Genomic DNA, 19,472 nt, shown 5'->3' with positions numbered 1-19,472 from the left:
ACTGCAGTGTTATAAACGATAGTCCCGAAGTTTATAACTTTAAAGAGTTCTAAGATGAATACGGTGCTCAGATCTTACAGCGGTTATCAAGCATGCAAGCTCCATTCCCTCCCAGAACAAGGCACTAGGGGAGCCCGCCCTTCAGGCAGAAGTCTGAAAAGTTGGAAGCGCAAGATGTGGGGTCCAAACACTGCCCTCGTCAGGGAAAATTTGAGAGTTGTGAGTTCCCTCCTGATAATATGCTGTTGGGCTCAGAGTCTAGTCAAAGTAAGACAGTCTCACAAAAGGGATTTTCTATACATTTCAAATAATGGCAGCTCTCTGGAGAGGAGGCTCTAAAGGAACTCCAGACCCGTTCTACCTGTTGCTGTTAGGCTGCGGGTTTTCCTAGCGATTGAGGGATGTTGGTTTCTAAGAGAGAGCTCGATGGAATTACAACAAATTAAAATGCCACAAAGATCACTGTTCTTACTGAGATTGTGTCATTTTCCTTGAATAAACACTTTCTATATTGCTGTGAGCCTTTGGTTAATTTCCAGACTTTAAAAAATTTGATTCTGACAAATTTTTGTCTGCTTTCTCCTTGCTCTAATGGAGAAGAGCATTTTTGGAGGTCTTTACTCTGGCATTTTCACTGACATCACCTATAGTATATTCGGAATGCCCTTCTATATGATTGCGTTCTCATTTCTTAAACACAGCTTAGATGTCTCCCCCTCTGGTGCTTTCTCTGTGTCCTCCAGGCAAAAGAGTCAGCTCTTCCTTTGTCTTCTATACCCCTGTGTTTATGCCTTGTTAATTCACTTTTCACTTACTTGTGTCTGTTCCCATGTCTTCTCGCAGCCTGCCGTTCCCTAGTTGGTGACTTATTCATCGTCTGTGCCCAGATCGGTTCTGGAACACACAGCAAGTATACCTGCTTGTAGGCTGGGGGTATTTGTTTTAGGAGATCTCTGAGCCTAGCCCGGGAGTCTCAGTCCGAGCCACCAGTTCTCTCCTCCTGTTTCAGTGATGCATAACTGACCTTCGTGTCTCCATCGTGTTGGAAGTGTGGGGAGCTCTGCGTGCCTACCGCAAGCTCAGAGCTGACTGAGCGTCTGAGGGAAGCAGAGGGCAGAGGCAGAGCCCTTGTCATGAGCTTCAACAGTGATAATAATGCCGGCAGCCAACAGTTACTGGGTCTTTTCCATGCTTCTGCATGCCGGGCTAGGAGGTTTATACTCACTATCTCATTCGGTTCCAGCATCAGTCCTCGGAGGTGGGTCCTGTTATCCTCATTTTACACGTGAGGCCGTGTAAGGGAAGGGGCAGAACTGGGGTTAGGTGAAGGCCCGGCTTCCAAGGCCCATATTCTTAACCGTTCCATCTGAGGGATCCTTGAGGAGCGTTGGGAGGAGGGGAGACCACACAAGCCTTTTTCTTCCCTGGCACCTGTTCTGCCTCCCTGAAGAGGTGCGGCTCCCATGTGTTCGGCCCACCCTGGGCTCAGCTGGGCCGCCTTGTGCTTTGAAGCAAGGGAGCGCCGAGGGCTCCTGCAGCCACTGGCCCCCAGGAAAGCCGGGGGAAGAAGCCCGTAGTTCCCCAGCATTGGGGTGACAAGTGCATCCCTGAGGAGAGAAACGGCAAAGATTCCTCCTTATTTCCCCCATTCCAGCACGGTGACAGCCCTAGCCTGCTGGGAAGGCCGGCCCACACAGAGAGGAGGTATAATCTAGAGGGCTCAGAAGCATTTCCACAGATGCGGATAACCGTCCTTCTGATACAGCCCTGTCAGCAGGAAGGGGGATTGTGCTAGCATGCATGGGGCACACTGTTGGGCACAAGGGACCTGGTTGCTAAGCAACAGTCGCTGGCCTCCCCTCCTCCCTGTAACCTTTTTCTCTGTTTCTAAGCTTCTAGTTAGCAGATGGGAGGGGCTGAGGCTGCCCAGCCCAGCCCAGCCCTTGGCCCCCTTTCCTGCAACAAGGGGTCTATTCATGGTTCTGAGCAGATTTATTGTTTCTCTGGAGCATGTCTATATGTGTGTGTGTGTAGGGGGAGGATAAAGGGAGGGGCGTATGAGAACTAGGGAGACCTCATCCTCCGACTAAGCGGGCTGGGCTGTTTGATCGATGCTGATCCAAGAACAGGAGCAGAACCCTGCCTAGAGACCCCGAGGGTTTACATCAGTGCCACTGACCTGAATGGTAAGGCCGTACGTACGTCTGCCATCCCTGACCTGGCCTCTCTCTTTCTCTCTTCCTCTCTCCCTGCCCCCACACTTGGGCTTCTAGGCAGGTGGAAAGAGCCCTGTCTGGCAGCTCTGCACAAGGGCTAGATCCTAGAGGGGACCCTGGGTGGCTAATGTTTGTCCCCAGGGACTGACTGTTAGTCTCTCCTGTCCCCCATAGGCCTATCCAGGTGCTTTGCATATAGACAGAGCTTAGCAAGTCATTATTACACTGAACTTATACTCAAAGAGAGGACCAGGAGGTCCTGCTCCATGATGGCCAGTCGTTCCAGGCTACTGATGAGCTCATGGGTCTGGAGGTAGAGCAACTCCTGGGTGAGGCCAGTCAGTCCAGGAGCTGAACTGGAAGCCAAGCTCCCTTGATACTGAGACAGGAGGAAGCCTGACCATGCCCTGGAATTCTCTCCAGACCAAGCATTGCCTCTTTGCTCAGAAGAACATCCGTTCAAGAGAAACCATGTTCCCAGAGGAGAAACCCAAACCATAAATGCTGTTGTCACTTCTGTGCTTTCTTATGGGTGCCCGACTGACTCTAACAAGCCTGTGCTTCTCCAGTCTCATTGCTCTTGTCCTTGAGCCTCATCTCTGGACCCAAGAAGGAGTGTCTGTGGTGAGGGGCAAGCCAAGACCCCATGTTTCTTGTGGAGCAGCAAGCCCTATTGGTGGGAGGACCAGGCCTACCTGTCCTGGGCCATAACTGGTAGAGGGGAGGGGAGGGGAGGGGATAGGAGGTAGGTAGGGGTGGTGTCTTGCTTCATACGGAATTTTGGGCTGCTGCCCTACTTGCGAGCTGAGCTGGCAAGGGTGTTGACGCGTCTGGTAGAACGATTTCCAGGGTGATTTAGAAGTGACTGATCTGGGTGAGTCTTCAAAGGCCTTTTTTCCTCCTAGGCAGAGGGTCAGGAGCATGAGGACGTTCTATGGAACACAAAGACAGGACTGAGGAATGTGACAGGAACATTCCATCTGATGGATGGAAATCCCACCTAAACCAACATTGTCTTGGAGTCAGTGTTTCAGGTTTTTTTTTTTTTTTTTTTTAAGATTTTATTTATTTATTTGGTAGAGAAAGAGATCACAAGTAGGCAGGGAGGCAGGCAGAGAGAGGAGGAGGCAGGCTCTCCGCGGAGCAGTGAGCCCGATGTGGGGCTGGATTTCAGGACCTTGGGATCATGACCTGAGCCGAAGGCAGAGGCTTTAACCCACTGAGCCACCCAGGTGCCAAGTGTTTCAGGTTTTTATGATCATTGGGTACCACTCTGGGTCTTGACAGGGTAAGCTGTGGTCTTCAGAGGAGACAAGTCTTATTAACTTTTTTTTTTTTTTTTTGAGAGAGAGAGAGAGAGTGCATGTGTCCGTGCGGGTGACGAGGTGCAGGGAGGGGCTGAAAGGGAGGGAGAGAGAAAGAATCTTTTTTTTTTTTAAGATTTTATTTATTTATTTGACAGAGAGAGAGTGTGAGAGCACAAGCAGGGGGAGTGAGAGAGGGAGAAGCAGACTTCCTGCCATGCAGGGAGCCTGATATAGGACTCGATCCCAGGATTCTGGGATCATGACCTGAGCTGAAGGCAGAGGCTTAACCCACTGAGCCACCCAGGCGCCCCCTATTTCTTATTAATATTATTATGATACTTAGCATTTGCACTGTGATTTATAACTTATAAAACCCTTTTGGTTATATAATCTTTTGTGGCCTCCCTACCTGTGTCCCTTCGTCCTCAATGTACATTAATTGAATTCCCATTTTGTGGCAGGCCCTGAGCTGGGCTCTGGGAGCCTAGACCAATGAGGAAGGGCGGAGAGAAAGAGAAGTAAAGGAGTGCAATATAGGGACACAACAGGTGCCTCATAGAGAAGAAAGCTTCTTGGAGAAGTGACGTCTAAGCTGGGTCTTACGAGTCAGCGACGCGGGGAGAAGGACAGCAGAGGCAAAGTCTCTGTGGTGTGAAAGCACGTGAGGGCCCAGAAGACTGGCGTGTGTGTTCCTAGGGTCCGAGTTCCACTGCGGAGGGCGTCATGCCGGCAGGTGGGGATGGAGAGGTGAGGAAGGGCGAGAGCTCAGAGGATTTTGTAGGCGGTGCCTTCGGACTTTGGATTCTTCTTAAAGAGTAGAAAGATTCGTTGGGTCCTTAAAGAGGGGGTCAACTTGCTCATTTGGAATTGGAGGAGGATTGCTGCGGCTTGGACAGTGAGTGGAAATCAGATGCTAGAGACTGAAGTTTGGAGAGGAGCTGAGTTCAGCTCACGTAAGAGGCTGCAGACCGAGATTTGCATTGCCGGTCTGGGGTTTCTTCCAAGATCTTCTTTCCCGTTACTCTTCTTCATGGAACGTGAGCATCTCGCAGCCTTGCGGCTCACTCTGCTCTGTGCTTTCTGAACCCCGTGCCTTTGCCTCTTCCCCCAGTGCCCATGGATGTCTGTGCAAGCCCAGCTCATCTTGGAGGGACCGTCTCAGGCTGCCTTTTCTAGGAAGCCTGTTTTGATCTCCCAGTGAGAAGCTCTCCTGCTTTCTTCTGTCACTTAACATGTTCTGCCTTTTTTTAACATGTCAGGACTCGACTGCAAATTCTCTGGGGGCAGTTGGGGAGTGTTTCATGTTGATTTATTTTACTTTATTATTTTAGTAATAATTTTACTTTATAGTATTATTTTTTAAAGGTTTTATTTATTTATTTGACAGAGAGAGAGAGCTCACAAGTAGGCAGAGAGGCAGGCAGAGGTGGGGGAAGCAGGCTCCCTGCTGAGCAGAGAGCTCGATATGGGGCTCGATTCCAGGACCCTGAGATCATGACTTGAGCCAAAGGCAGAGGCTTAACCCACTGAGCCACCCAGGTGCCCCTTATTATTTTTTAATTAATTTTATTTTTTTATTTGTTTGGTTCTTAAAGGTTTTTTTTTAATTAAATTAAACTTATTGGGGGGTAATTATAGATGCACATGCACTTATAAGAAATAATCTCACCTGTACCCTTTTCCTCCGAGTGCTAAACTCCAGTACAATATCACGACAATATTGACATTGATAAAGTCAAGATACAGAACATTCCTATCCCCCAAGGATCCCTCCTGTTGCCTTTTGGGTAGCCACACCTACTTCCCTTCCAATCCCATTCCTCCTTAACTCCTGGCAACCAGGAATCTGTCTTCATTTCTTTAATGCTATTGCTATAAGAATGTTACATAAATGGAATCATACAGTATGTGAACTTCTGAGACTGTTTTTTTTTTTCACTTGACATAATTCTCTGGAAATTTACCCACATTGTCCCACGTGTCAATAGTTCATTCCTTTTTCTTTATTCCTTGGTATGGATGTATTACGATGGGTGATGTCATTCATCCATTGAAGGACACCTGACTTGTTCCTACTTTTTAGCTGTTACAGATAAAGCTACTATGCACATTATATACATATAGTTTTTTGTGTGATCATAAGTTTTCATTTTAGACATATGCACCCTGATATTCATAGCAGCAATGTCCACAATAGCCAAACTGGAAGGAGCCCAGATGCCCTTCAAAAGATGAATGGATAAAGATGATGTGGTCCATATGTACAATGGAATATTACTCAGCCATCAGAAAGGCTGAATACCCACCATTTGCATCAACATGGACAGGACTGGAGGAGATTATGCTAAGTGAAATAACTCAAACAGAGAAAGACAATTTTCATATGATTTCACTTATTTGTGGAACATAAGGAATAGCATGGAGGACATTGGAAGACAGAGAGAAGTGAGTTGGGGGAAATCAGAGGGGGAGACAAACCATGAGAGACTGTGGACTCTGGGAAACAAACTGAGGGTTTCAGAGGGGAGAGTGGTGGGGGGATGGGTGAGCCTGGTGATGAGTATTAAGGAGGGCACAGGTTGCATGGAACAGTGGGTGTTACACAGTGAATCATGGAACACTACGACAAAAACTAATGATGTACTGTATGGTGACTGACATAACATAACAATAAGTTAAAAAACTGAACATGCAGATAGTAATTTTATTCCTGGAATTTTTCCATGTTGATTTCTTTTGAGCTCCCTACCTTGTCCGCCATTGTGGCCTAGCACTTGGGCTAAGTCTTATTTATTTATTTATTTTAAAAGGTTTATTTATTTATTTGAAGACAGAGATCACAAGCAGGCAGAGAGGCAGGCAGAGAGAGAGGGGGGCGGGAAAGCAGGCTCCCCCCTGAGCAGGAAGCCCAATGTGGGGCTCGATCCCAGGACCCTGAGATCATGACCTGAGCCGAAGGCAGAGGTTGAACCCACTGAGCCACCCAGAAGCGCTTGGGCTAAGTCTTATTTACTGGGTAAATGAATGGACGGTGAATTGGGCAGGGGGCCTTCTTCCTCTGAGACAGGAGGTAATGAAGAAAGCTGGCATCTAGACTGAGGAGGGATGCTGAGAGACTCAGAGGGCATCCTTGATGGTTGCAGGAGGCCAGGGAGGGAATGGTGAGGAGCGCTGGTTCTGGGTTTGAATACAGGCTCTGGTACTTACGGGCTGTGTGAGAATAAGGGGGTTGGAGAGCAGAGAGGGCCTGGTTGGGGGGCATCAGTGGGAAACACAGAGTCTCTAAGATGAAAAAAAGGCAGTGAGTGCACAGCCAAGGTTAGAGAGTGGCGTCTTGTAGGGGCTGGAGCTTCTCCCCTTGGTGTGGGGATCCCAAGTGACCAATGGTTATTTCCCCAGAGCCTGATGCCAGATGGCCAAACCCACATGGAGGCTCAGTATGCAGAGGAGAGCCCAGGACCCAGGAACTTCCAAGCAAAGCCAAGAGACCCACTGCGGAGGCCCGAAGCCCAGCAGCACCCCAGTAGGCCGGACTGGGCTATAGGGGAATGACAGGGTGGGGACAGCAAATGGGTAATCTTCCTACATTCCCCAGACCCTTCTTGAGAGAACCCCCAGTGGCCGACGGCGAGTTTATCCCACAGTTTAGCCCAGACCTGCTTTTGCTCTGTGTCTTGTTTGGGGGTTGAGTGGCTCTGTGGGCCTTGTGGGCATGGGGCAGGGGGAGGCGGGCAGGCTCAGTGTGGGGTGCAGCTCCTGCCCTAGCCCCATGGCTGTCTAGCCCCATGGTGGAGCCTCGGGCAGAGGAAGGCTGGCAGGCAGGGGCCAGGCACACAGACGCTGCCCTCCCCTCTCCCGCAGCCTCTCTGGCAGGGTGCCGGGGCGCAGGACAGCGCTGCTGTGCGGGGCTGGGAGCCTTGGTGCTGCTGGCTGGTGTGAGCGTCGGCTCCTGGCTTCTCGGTCAGTGCGGGGACCCTTCTGTGCTCCAGGGAAGGCCGAAGACCAGGGTCTGGGGGGGTCCTTGCGGGAAGAGACAAGCAGCTGTAAAAGGCAGCCAGGACCCGTCTTTCTCCTTTCCCCTGGACTGCCCACAGGGGAGAAGGGGTCGGGGGTGGGACCGCAGCAGGAGGGAGTTAGGCTCTGCGTCCAGAAGGCTCTAGTCTTGCAGTGGGAAGTGGAAGGTACTTGAATGGATGAGCCAGGGAGGCCGAAGTCGAACCGTCTCTAGAAATCTTTCCCTGTCAGAGAGAGAGAGAGAGACAGACAGAAAGACAGGGAGAGAGAGCTGTGCCTCTTAGTGTGTTAGGTGGGGACCTGCCTGAGGCTGGGTGGTTGAGGGCGAGTCCCCAGGCAGCTGCTTTGGTCTCCCTCTGGTGCAGGGGTCTTGTTCTGCCCCTTGACCCTCTCATGTGGGAATCCCTCCCCTTTCCTAGCCTCTTCTCTGTGACCCTCTCCTGTCCTTGTCCTCCGAAGTGCTATATCTGCGGCCGGCGACCTCTCAGCCCACTCCTGGGACCCTGCAGGATGAGGAGATCCCTTCGAGCTGCTCTGAGACCAGCGGTGCGGAAGCCCTGTTCCCCACGCTGTCCAGAACAGGTGGGCCACACCCCCAAGACTACAGACCACCCCACCTGCCCTGAGCCCCTTCATGGCTCTGGGATCCCCACTTCTGGCCGGGGGAAGGGGACCAGAACGAAGTGCCCTGACATCACTGCCAGCAGTGGGGGCTCCTCCTCTGGTGGGAAGGGAGTGATGTGGTCCAGCTTTGAAAATCCATCTTGGATTTGGAGCTTTCAGCACTCCATGGGGACGGTCTTGATCCCTACGTGGGCACAGCCAGGAGCCCAGGCGGGGAGGAGGGATGGCAACTTGCCCTCTGGGGCAGAGTGAGCCAGGAGGATGGGGAAGGGGGAACAGGTGCGTGTGGGGAGCCAGTGTGTAGCGCCAGGGAACCTTGCTTCATGTTGTCTTCTCCTTGCCAAACCTGAGTCGAGGATCAGAAGATTAGCTGCCCAGGCGGGGGCTGGAATCAGTTACCCAAGTTACAGTTATTAGCATGGGGCCTGCCTTTTGCTAGTTACGCGACCTTGGCCACACTGCTTCTTGGAACTCCTATTTCCTTCTCTACAAAATGGAGATACCACTATTTGCCACATGAAGTTGTAAGAATAATACGAGCTGATGGGTAAAAGAGCCTAGCACAGAGCCTGAAGAAGGCAGAGGCTCAGCGGTAACCATCACTAGGATGATCACAAGATTTGAAACCGGAAGACGGGACAAATACGAGCTGATGGGTAAAAGAGCCTAGCACAGAGCCTGAAGAAGGTAGAGGCTCAGCGGTAACCATCACTAGGATGATCACAAGATTTGAAACCGGAAGACGGGACATAGTCCTGGATCCATCATGCACAGGTTCTGTGATCTGGGGCAGGTCCCTTACCCTCCCTGCCTTAGTGGTCCCTCTGCAGCGTGGAAGGGTGGTCATACCCACCCCCTGGGCGGTTGCCATGACAACAGGTGACAGCACATCTAAAAGCACTTGATTAAACACCAAACTGGAACACAGCACTATAAATAGGGGTTCTTTTGTTCTCAGAGCTGGCCTGATGCCCCGGGGGACAGGGAGCCCAACACTGGGTGACCCAGGTGCTATCTTGAGGTCTCTTCAGGACCCCCATGGCCATGTCCAGCTCCCCCTGCCCAGCCTGTCCCTCTGCCCCACAGGAGGTAGGATGTGACTTCATGCGGTACCTTCAGTATCTTTCAGAATAAACAGCGAGGACTTCCTGCTGGAAGCACAGGTGAGAGCGCAGCCAGACTGGCTCCTGGTCTGCCACGAGGGCTGGAACCCTGCCCTGGGGGTACGGATCTGCCAGAGCCTGGGGCATCTCAGGTAAGGGGTGGGGGCAGGCTTGGGGCCCAGTGAGGGTGAAGGGGAAAAGGGGGAGACCTTTATCTGCCTGTCCTGTCAATGTGCTCAGGAACTGACAAGAGGTCATTTTGGCCATCTCCTGCCCTCTGGGCATGATGGGACCTCAGCTTGTTTCTCTCCTTTGAGCATCCCTGCTCTTTAACAAATATGAATCTGAGAAGAGGTCATTGTCAGTCTCGCTCCGTGTACCGCTGGGGGAACAGTAGCTCAGGCACATCTTGGTCGTGATTATTGCCATCTCCATGCTGCAGAGTCAATCAGTTTCCTCCCGTTCTCTTCCCCTTTTCCGCCAAGACTCACTCACCTCAAGGGAGTGAACCTGTCTGACATCAAGCTCAACAGCTCCCAGCGGTTTGCTCAGCTCCCTCCCAGACTGGAGGGCTTCCTGGAGGAAGTGTGGCAGTCCAGGTAGGACTTCTCAGGAGGCTGAGTAGGTCCCTTCTGGTGAACTATTCAGCAAAAATCTTCCTGTTGTGGGAGCCTGGGGGTGAAGACATTGGCTGTGTGAGATGGGACACAGGAGCGTTTCCCAATCAGAAATCACAAACTCAGTTCACGTGAGTGGAACTGACTCTGGCAGGGAGCCAGGGCCCTGAGGGTTTGGGATATGAGAGGGATCGTGGCATTGGGCTGCCGGGGCCTGAGATGAGTATGAGAGAGAAGAGGGTTTTGGTCCAGCAGAAACTGAAGTTTTGCTTGGAAGAAGGAGGGAGAGGGGAGAGCAAGAAGGGGTTGGAGAGAGAATAGAGGAAGCCCAGGAGGGGCGTGGGGTGACGTGCGCCTTCTTCCTTCGCTCCCTTATCCATCCACCAGACACATGTTTGTTCTGGGGTCCTTAGTAGGCACAGCTGGACTTCCCATCTACAGATACCGGATTTGTAACTTTGGGCCCTGCCCAAGACCACCCTCAAGGGCCATGACCTCCTGGGGTGATGGGGCGGCATAGCACCCTGTCCTGGAGAGCTGCTAATGAGGAGGGGCCCAGGGCTGGGAGACAGGCAGGACGCAGATGGGGGCTGCACCAGAGGCCTCTTCTGTGTGCACCTGATGACTGCCCCTGGCCTCCCTCCAAGCCATTGGGTGGGCCCCTGCCCAGCCTCCTGCTGCCACCTCTGCTTTGTAGGAACAGCTGCGCTTCCGGCCAAATCGTTTCCCTCAGATGCTCTGGTGAGTCATATCCAGGCATGTCCAGGAAGGTGGCAGTGGGAGGAGGGAGTCTACCCCCGTCCTTAGTGTGGGTCTGGGGTGGGGTTCCTTGCCCACCTGCCCCTCTGCCTGCTGGTCCCCTTCTTGCAGACACTGTTCTGCCCCAACAGAGCCCTGACCAAGCCCCTGTCCTGTCCCCCACCAGTCACTGATCTGGGCGGATGATCTGCTTCGCCTCCTGGGACTACTTGCCTTGACTTCTGAAGCTCCCGCCCCCCTTAATCTGGAGAGCCCCAAAAGGATTACTGTTGGCTGCTAACCAGTTAGCACCTTCAGGAGACTAAGGAAGGGGGCAAACTAGGAGCCACATGGGAGACAGTCTGTGGAGCTCCTTTCGTCTGACCCCGTGCCCCCAATCATCTGTATTTCTCCATATATCTGTGTATCCATCCATACACCAACATTCCGACCCCTCCCATGGAACAGGCTTTTTATGAGGTGTCAGGACTCCAAGGACAATGTAGCATGGTCACAGCTCTCAGTGAGCTTGTAGCCTGATGGGGCAGACAGATGTGTAGTTGACACTTGGACCATCCTGTCCCCCAAACTCAGGGCCAGGAGTAATAAATGAGAGCTGTCTCCGCTGGGCCACACTCGCCGAGGATTAGGACCATGTGGACACCCACCTGTCTTCTGGCTAACCATCCCCCCTGTGCTTCTCTGTTTGCAGCGTGTGGGGCGAGGCCCCTGGCCTCCCGGATAGTTGGTGGGCAGGCCGTGGCTCCTGGGCGCTGGCCCTGGCAAGCCAGTGTGGCCCTGGGCTCCCGGCACACGTGCGGGGCCTCCGTGGTGGCGCCCCACTGGGTGGTGACGGCCGCTCACTGCGTGCACAGGCAAGTCTCGGGGCTGCGGGCCAGGAGGGCGCCTTAGCAGCCTTTTCTGTTTGGCCCGCGGTATGTCCCGTATAACATGTTCACGTCCGTCGGACGGTCTGCCTCCCCGCGTCCATTCTGAGGGGCGTGCATGGCGCAGTTCTCCCCGGTCCCTGCCGGGAACAGCTCTGCACGAATAGTGGTGATAACACAAAGATTGCTTCTTTATATTTGCTCAGTTTTGAAGTTTTGCAAATGTTTTCCCATTCACAGTGCTCTGTGCTTCTTAATGTTTATCACAACTGTAATTAAATCACCTTCCATGTAATTATTGGCTTAATGTCTTGCTTCCCCTTTAGACGGGAAGCTCCGTGGGGACTGACACTCTCAGTTTTGTTTACCACTGAGTCTCTGTGTTGATTTTCCGGCGGCCATGTCCCTCTGGCCAAGGACAGTCCTGGCAGATAATAGGTGCTTCATAACTACAGCTTGGAGCAGTGTAGGATGTAGGAACGAATGACGAGTGAATGAGCTCTTTGGACCTCTCCCTCCGGCGGCGGGTGGGGCAGATAGTGTACTCCTCATTTTACAAGCTGGGGACCGAGGCTGGGAGCGGTGAGGCAACTTCCCCACGATCGCAGTAGGTGGAGAGACAGGACTCATGGTTTTTCTGACTCGCAGTTAGCATATCACACAAGCCCCTTTGATGTCTGTTCTAAAACACGGAGGGTGTTTTATATCGGACAGAGAGGGTGGGAGTTGTAGATCTCCCACACTGTCTTACTTCTCTGGCCAGTCTAGAGCATTTATGGAGCACCTACTGCATGCCCAGTATCTTGCCAGCTGCTGCAAGGATACTAGGAGGCGTGGAGCCTGGGTTCTGGGAGCTCCCAGCCTGGTGATGGGGGCAGCCACAAATGGCTTCTCTGGCCAGCTTCCCCCAACTGCCACCTCATTTAGGTCAGTCTTGTGCACCCCATCCTTCCCTGGGCTCAGCATGGCTCCCGTGTGCAGTTCTAGGGTCCCCCGCCTGTCCAGCTGGCGGGTCCACGTGGGGCTGGTCAGCCACAGTGCCGTCAGGCCTCACCAGGGGGCTGTGGTGGAGAGGATTGTCCCCCACCCTCTCTACAGCAGCCAGACTCACGACTATGACATCGCCCTCCTGCGGCTCTGGACGCCACTCAACTTCTCAGGTGAGGCACTGATCTGGCCTGAGCAAGTGCAGGCTGTGGGGAGAGAGGCAGGCCCTGGGGTGGAGGTGGGGGGGGGGGTGTGTGGTGGCTAGGGCCTGAGGAGTGAGCTCATTTCTGAGGTTCCCTCCTAGTGCTGTAGACATTAACACGTTCAGTTCATTGGATGACCACAGTGATCTTGGGCATTACCTGGACCGAAGCATGCAGCAACGTGTGTGGGCTTTCTTGAGGCGAAGGTTCTGGCCCCCCGCATAGCTGGGCTGCAAGAGGGACTTGCCTCAAAGTACCTGGCAGAGCTTCTTTGGTGTTCCATCTCCCCACGTGCTGCTCCACCCCAACCCCAGGCTGGCCCCAGGTCCCAGCCACCGTGGGACATGTCGCAGTTATTAAGCTTTATTTTCCCAAATGTCTTTCCTTCCGTCTAACCCTGACAGGTAGTTGAGGCAGGTATAAACAGGGAAGGACCACAGGGTTTAGTGAGGAAAGTGACTCTACAAGATCTCTCAGCAAACTGTTCCCGAGCCTGATGTCCTGACTCCGGGGTCCGGCTTCTCTCCGGCAGCGGCTCTCAAACCCCCACCCCTGCACGTAGCACGCACGGGTGCCTGCCTCCTCACCAACAAACACACACACACACACGCGCTCACACACGCACACACTCGCTCATGCCATCTTCATGCAAGTAAACACACGCGCACACTCCCATGCGTACACATTCATGCACAAGCACACACGTGCACACGTGCTCCCATGCGTACACACTCATGCACAGGTGCACACGTGGACACACACTCTTTGCTCCTCCCTCCCATCACCACCTGTAGCCTTGGGCATTACCTGGACCGAAGCATGCAGCAACGTGTGTGGGCTTTCTTGAGGCGAAGGTTCTGGCCCCCCGCATAGCTGGGCTGCAAGAGGGACTTGCCTCAAAGTACCTGGCAGAGCTTCTTTGGTGTTCCATCTCCCCACGTGCTGTTCCCAAATCGCAGCTGTTGCTGCACGCCCCCGCCCCTCACAAATATTACCACGCATGTGTACTCCCTGAACTTTGGCTCAGCAGTTAATATTTCTAGAATGACTCCAGTATATTTGAAAGGGGAGCTTTAAGTTACGACTGAACCAGAGAACCCGTATTATTTGTGGCGAATAGGTAACAACCGTAGAAACACGGAGAGAAAACAAGATAGCGCTGAGGCTCCAGCTTGCTGCCCACTGCAGACCCACCGCGCCTGGGCCTGCACTCTCCGTGTTTAGGTGGAGGCTGGCAGGACTGGGGAGCCCCGGAATGGCACTGGAGGGAATCTTTCTCTTGGCTGCTCTTGCGGAGGTGGAAAGAGCTCTGAGAAGGGAATCCTTTCTCCCCATGGTACTCAGTGTTTATTTTATCATCAGCATGTCTGTGTGCTACTTTAGAGCAAGTTTGGGCTCAAGTCCCTGTAGGACTTGCTACACATTTTTGGAAATAGTGCCCCAAGAGGGATCCAATACCCTAAGGAAAATGCAAAATGAGTCCTCATTAGGAGAAGTTGGGCACAAACGCCCAGAAGGAATTCCCATTTCCCCTCATTCCCCAGGTTAGGTCTGTGCGGGGTGTCCATTGCCCAACCTAGAAGGCACCAGGCACACGGCGGTTTATACATCATCCTCTGTGTCAGTGGTGACCTCCGTGCCAATGTGGTGCAGTGTACGACCTGCACAACCTTTCAGGAGACCTGGCTGGTGGAGGCAGGGAGCCAGGACTGTTTGAGAAGGAGTGACAGGACCTGCCAGCCCTGGTTCTTCCCCCAACCTGAGGGTGAGGAGGTGGGGAAAGGAAACTAAGCCCAAGTGGGACCCAGGACCACCTGCTTCTCCACAGACACCGTGGGTGCTGTGTGCCTGCCAGCCAAGAAGCAAGATTTCCCAAGGGGATCACAGTGCTGGGTGTCTGGCTGGGGCCACACCAACCCCAGCCACAGTGAGTCAGCTCCCAGGGCCCTGGGTAAAATAGGGGTGGGGGGACCTTCTGGCCAAGGTGAGGCCCCTCTATCTCCCACCTCCACCTCCCCCAGCCAAATGGTGGTGTCCACCCCCTTTTTCTCTGGCATCACTGTTGGTGAGACCTAGGAGCCCTGGTCTCCCTGGCCTGGGTCTTTCTGGGAGAACACTCCCTGAGTATCTCCTGAAGCCAGGTGTTTGACACCCCTGCCCTCCATCCCAGGAGTGCTGTGACTTCAGTGTTTGGGGGGGTGTGGGTGTGAGTTCTACTCCTCTTCACTCTTACGTCTGATGGACCCACGTTTCCTTCCCGAGGTCCGCAGATCCCACCTTGGGCTCCCCTCTATGGGTCTAATGCCTCCAGGGCCCCTAATCACCTTCCCTCTTGTTGTTGTGTCTTCCTGGCCTTGCTTTGTGCCCCGCGGACTGGCTCTGTGTCCCTCCTTCTCCATGTGTACCTCCTGCAGCCCACAACTCAGATACGCTCCAGGACACGCTGGTGCCCCTGCTCAGCACCGAGCTCTGCAACAGCTCCTGCATGTATAGTGGGGCGCTCACCCCCCGCATGCTGTGTGCTGGCTACGTGGATGGGAGGGCTGATGCGTGTCAGGTACAGCACAGAGGGGGACCGTGGTGGTGTTGGGGGGAATGGGGGGACCTGCGGTGTCTTGACCTCTGCTCCGAGCAGCCTCTCTAGAAGGAGGAGTGCCTGGGCATGTCAAGTCGTGTGCTAAGGATTTATGGAGGGGTGAGGCAAGCGGAGATCCCATGCTGGAAGCAGCAGGGACCCGGAACAGAGGCACTGTCCCCTCCAGCAGGAAGGACTAACTGCCTCTTTCTTTGTGTCTCCATGCCCTCAGGGTGATAGCGGGGGGCCCCTGGTGTGCCTGGACAGGGGCACCTGGCACTTGGTGGGGGTGGTCAGCTGGGGCCGTGGCTGTGCGGAGCCCAATCACCCGGGCGTCTACGCCAAGGTTGCTGAGTTCCTGGACTGGATCCATGACATTGTGCGGGTGAGTGTGGGGGCAAGGATGGGTGGGTTTGTAAAGGACCCAACCCTCCGACACTGGGACCCTCCCCTCTTAGGCCTGGGCCCTGCTCGGGGCTGGGGAATGGTCCCGAGAGTGGGAGGAGGAAGGGATGCTTGTAACACTGAATCCCTTGGATTTTTAAGGATTTAAGTGTTCACGAGGTTCGAGTAGACCTGGCTTTGTAGCTCAGATCCGCCATTGACTGTGAGCTTTGGCAAATCGCTAACCTTGGCAAGCTTCAGTTTCCTGGTAATAGCACCATGGCTACCTTGACTGCTCCTGTGTGGAGTGAATGAGGCCAGACTGAGCAGTGGCTACACGGAGCTGGCTCTAGGCCTCCCACCATCGGTCTGGGTGTTGTGCACATGCGGGTTTACTTCTGGTTTCTACGGTGGTTAGGAACGCCTGCATTCCCTGCGCTCTGGAGAGAGCGTGGCATTTAGCATCTTGGGTTCAGCAAGGGATTAATTCTTGCGCGACACCCGGCAAGGCTCTTGACCATCCGTTCGGTGGGAGGGCCAAGCAGGAGAATGTGTACGAAATGGGTTACGTGTATGAAGAGCTTTACAAGTGCAGGGCGTGATGAAGAAACGCCTCTTTTCTGCAGGGCTGGGCACAGGCACGGGTAGGGAATAAATTTTAGAGTCGACAGGGGACACAGGCACCCACCTCCTCATTCAGGCCTTTCAGAAAACCGTGAGAAGCAGGTATATTTAGCTGCATTTGATAGAAGTAGAAATCAAGGCTCCAAATGGTCAAGTGATTTACTACAGTAAACGTTACTGGGCTAGTAGGTGGTGGGGCCATGCTGCGGGTCTGGCTCCTTCCTCTGTCAGCCTAGGACTCTCTCCCCGAGTGCTGCACGCAGCCTCACGCTTCCTGGGTCTCTGGCAGGTCCACTAGATGGAGGAGAAGCGGCAGCCTCAGAGGCCGAAGGCACGGGACCTCCTACCACACAAGACAGTCACCACCTGTGGGCCAGCCTTGCTCATGTAACAGGAGAGTGGGTGGGGCTGGGCTGGGAGGTGGGGGGGCGTTGGGAGTGGGTCCGGAAGGAATGGGAGAGCAAGAGTCTACTGGCAGCAGTTCTGTGCCTGCCCTTCTGCCCCCCACCCCCACCTTGTGCACATCTTTTGGGAGGATGCTCAGGGACACCCTGCAACCACTCTCTCCGTGTGCTCTCCTGCGGGGCAGGTGCCACCCTAGAGGAGCCCCTGGCTCAAGGCAGGGCCAAGCGCATGGAGTCAAGGACCCTCACCCTCCCCACTCTGCAGTCTTTCTCACCTACTGCCTGTTCCCTCCTGGCTCTGACTGGCACTGTGGGGTGGGGGTGCAGGAGCCCTGTAAGAGTGCTCTGGTTGGCACTGGGATAGGGTGTTGGTTTATAAATGACAGTTTTGCGAACTGGTCCAAGGCGTATTGTTATTAAAGTGAAATGATGTTTTGTCTAGGTCTGCCTCTCATTCTCAGTCTCTCTTTCTGTCTCTCTCTCTCTCTCTCTCTCACACACACACACACACACACACGCTAAGATATAGAATTTTAATTTTCCTCCTATACATGTTAAAGCTCTAGAACGGGGCTCCTGCTCATCTTTCTAGAATTTTAGCATTCACTTATTTAATTCTTTACATTTCTTAAGTCCACACCACATGATCTACAGCAGAAAGCCCCAGCTCTCTGGGTGGGCTACAGCCGCAGGCCTGAGAGCCATTAAGTCATTGCTATCTTAGGAGGGCCTGGCTTCCCAAGACCTGTGTCTCCTGAGCTGCGGTCTCAGCACTGGGCCTCCCGTCTTGGGGAGATTTCCTTCTGAGTTTATGCCCAGTTAGCATTTTCCTGGTTCAGCTTCTCCCTGACTCTCTCCCTACCCTAGCAATTAAAATACACTTGGCATCTTGTTTCTAAAAACTGCAATGAATTTTTTATGGTGCTTACCCAAGGACATGCAATGAGCGTTTAGCAGTAACACAACTTTTTTGTGAGTTTATCAGCATTTTTTTTTTTTTTTCCTGGAGGGTCTGCTCCCTTTCCATGAAGTGCACTAAAACTGAGGGGCCTCAGTTTACTGTGGCTCTGTTACCTGGGAGGGGGTTGCTGGGTCTGCTCTCAAACCCCAGGAGCAGCACAGAGAGGCCCTAGTGGGGGGAAAATTGCCTCACCCTGTGTTCGTGGTCCTCCAGCCACTTCTCTGAGCTCGAGCGTTTACTCCCTGACTCTTCTAAGCTCCCCTCCCCAGAGGCAGCCTCGGGGCAGCTGATCACTCTGGGCAGGGAAGAGTTACCAACAAATCCATCAGCGGTGATCCTCTTGGTGTTTCTCGTGTCACCTGGAAGCCTTGGCTTATTCGAAGGGAGGTTTTTATTTACCACAGTCATTAGAGTTGGTTAATAACCAGGAACAGTGGGATATTCCAGTTTATCGACACTATTCATGTGTATCTCACTTAGATCTCATAATATCTTGGCGGCGAAGATATCATTATCACTGCGGCCACTTTACAGGCAAGAAAATCCATTCAGAAAGATTGAGTATTTCCCCCAAGACCCACCACAAGGAGGTGCCAGGGAAGCCCGGGGCTTTTCACTCTGCCTCCGCACCCCTGTTCTGCACGTGGATGAGCGAAAGGTCCAGTGCCGCCCAGAAGTGTGGACTTGGAACACAGCTGAGTTGCTTGCCTGCCCGGAGGCATTGTGGCCCCTGCTGTTTATAGGTGTGGTAAAGCAGAACCTGGGAAATGAAGGGGCTCCTGCCAGAGACCCTTCTCAGGCAATATTCTTACAGATTTCCAGTTCTCCGTGATTTTCACAGTCTGCCTTAAACCTTACAAATGAGTATCTTCCACAGGAGGACGATAAAGAGAACCCTGATTAGAGAATTTGCTAATAGCAGTTCCCTGTTTCCCGACAGAAGCTGCTGGTATCTTTTGCCAGGCGACCAGTCGGGTCTGTAGACTCCGAGGCTCCGTCTGCACTTAGTTGTTTGCACCTGCTGATGTAGCTCTTCGGACGGTGAGGAGGCATGTCCGTGGGGGCTAGTCCTGCTCTCCTGGGCCAGCTGCCCGAGTGCCGGGATAAAGATGGGGGGCAAGGAAAGGCGGGAAGATTCAGGTCCAGAAGGATTTTAATGGGGGACCAGCTGGGTGCCCAGCTGCATTCAGAGGTAGAAAAGCCGACTGCCTTATTGGAGTGATGAGACTGATTTGCAATAAATTATAGTGGCCAGTCAGGCACAAAGCTACATGGCGAAGCAGTAATTGCTAAGGGAGCTCCAAGGGCTTCTCGTGGAATAAGTCAGGGCATTTCTGTGCAGGAAACCTGCTTCTCCTGTCAAAGGGGTCTGCGTCCCACCTGCCTGAGCAGAGCTGGCAAGCCCCCTGGGACTTCCCCAGCAGGTCGCTCCTGGCTGCCCTGCCCAGGGTCTCCTCCTTCGCTCGTCTACTCCTTCTCCACGCTTTCGGGGGCTGGAGGGTACCGTGCAGGTGCAGGCTCTTTCTCTCCTTGTCAGACCTTCTGTGGAGTTCTGCTTTTCCTAGAAAGGTTGCTGTGAACGAAGGGGCAGCCCTGCCATTCCTCGGGAACTTTTCCCAGGCTCTTTCTTACATTTTACTTTTGGAAGTGCTGGGCTCACTTGTAAAATGACAAAGCTGGAAGTGCTGTAAGTGCTAAAAGCTGGTACTGGAGCTGCCAGGAGCAGATTTCCCCCAGCCCTCCCACTGTTTTGGGTGCCCTGCGCTCTCCTGGCCATGCACTTAGGACCCTCCTGCTACTCAAGAGAGAGCCCAGTTCCACCTGCTGC

At 53.3% G+C, this 19,472-nt stretch overlaps 1 protein-coding gene across 1 annotated transcript; it reads left to right on the top strand.

Moving 5' to 3' along the window:
* Positions 1-5,871: 5,871 nt before the first annotated feature.
* TMPRSS5 (transmembrane serine protease 5) lies at positions 5,872-19,154 on the top strand. Its single transcript, XM_082682594.1, has 14 exons — positions 5,872-5,968; positions 6,923-7,046; positions 7,385-7,483; positions 7,997-8,119; positions 9,281-9,416; positions 9,750-9,863; positions 10,579-10,622; positions 11,332-11,494; positions 12,488-12,666; positions 14,525-14,623; positions 15,111-15,253; positions 15,504-15,656; positions 16,569-16,699; positions 16,747-19,154. Exons 1-13 carry the CDS (start codon positions 5,942-5,944, stop codon positions 16,575-16,577), a joined length of 1,413 nt encoding a protein of 470 aa, XP_082538720.1. The 5' UTR covers positions 5,872-5,941; the 3' UTR covers positions 16,578-16,699; positions 16,747-19,154.
* The last annotated feature ends 318 nt before the right edge of the window (positions 19,155-19,472 follow it).

Source organism: Mustela nivalis, assembly GCF_964662115.1.
Source record: "Mustela nivalis genome assembly, chromosome: 9".
Lineage (NCBI taxonomy): Eukaryota > Metazoa > Chordata > Mammalia > Carnivora > Mustelidae > Mustela > Mustela nivalis.
The sequence above is the reverse complement of the archived record's forward strand: the minus strand, read 5'-3'. Positions and strand labels throughout refer to the sequence as shown.

Coding starts and splice junctions, on each gene's coding strand:
- TMPRSS5 (XM_082682594.1), top strand. CDS start 5,942: ATGGAGGACATTGGAAGACAGAGAGAA. Junction 5,969..6,922: donor ACATTGGAAGACAGAGAGAA/GTGAGTTGGGGG, acceptor TTATTTCCCCAG/AGCCTGATGCCAGATGGCCA. Junction 9,864..10,578: donor GAGGAAGTGTGGCAGTCCAG/GTAGGACTTCTC, acceptor TCTGCTTTGTAG/GAACAGCTGCGCTTCCGGCC.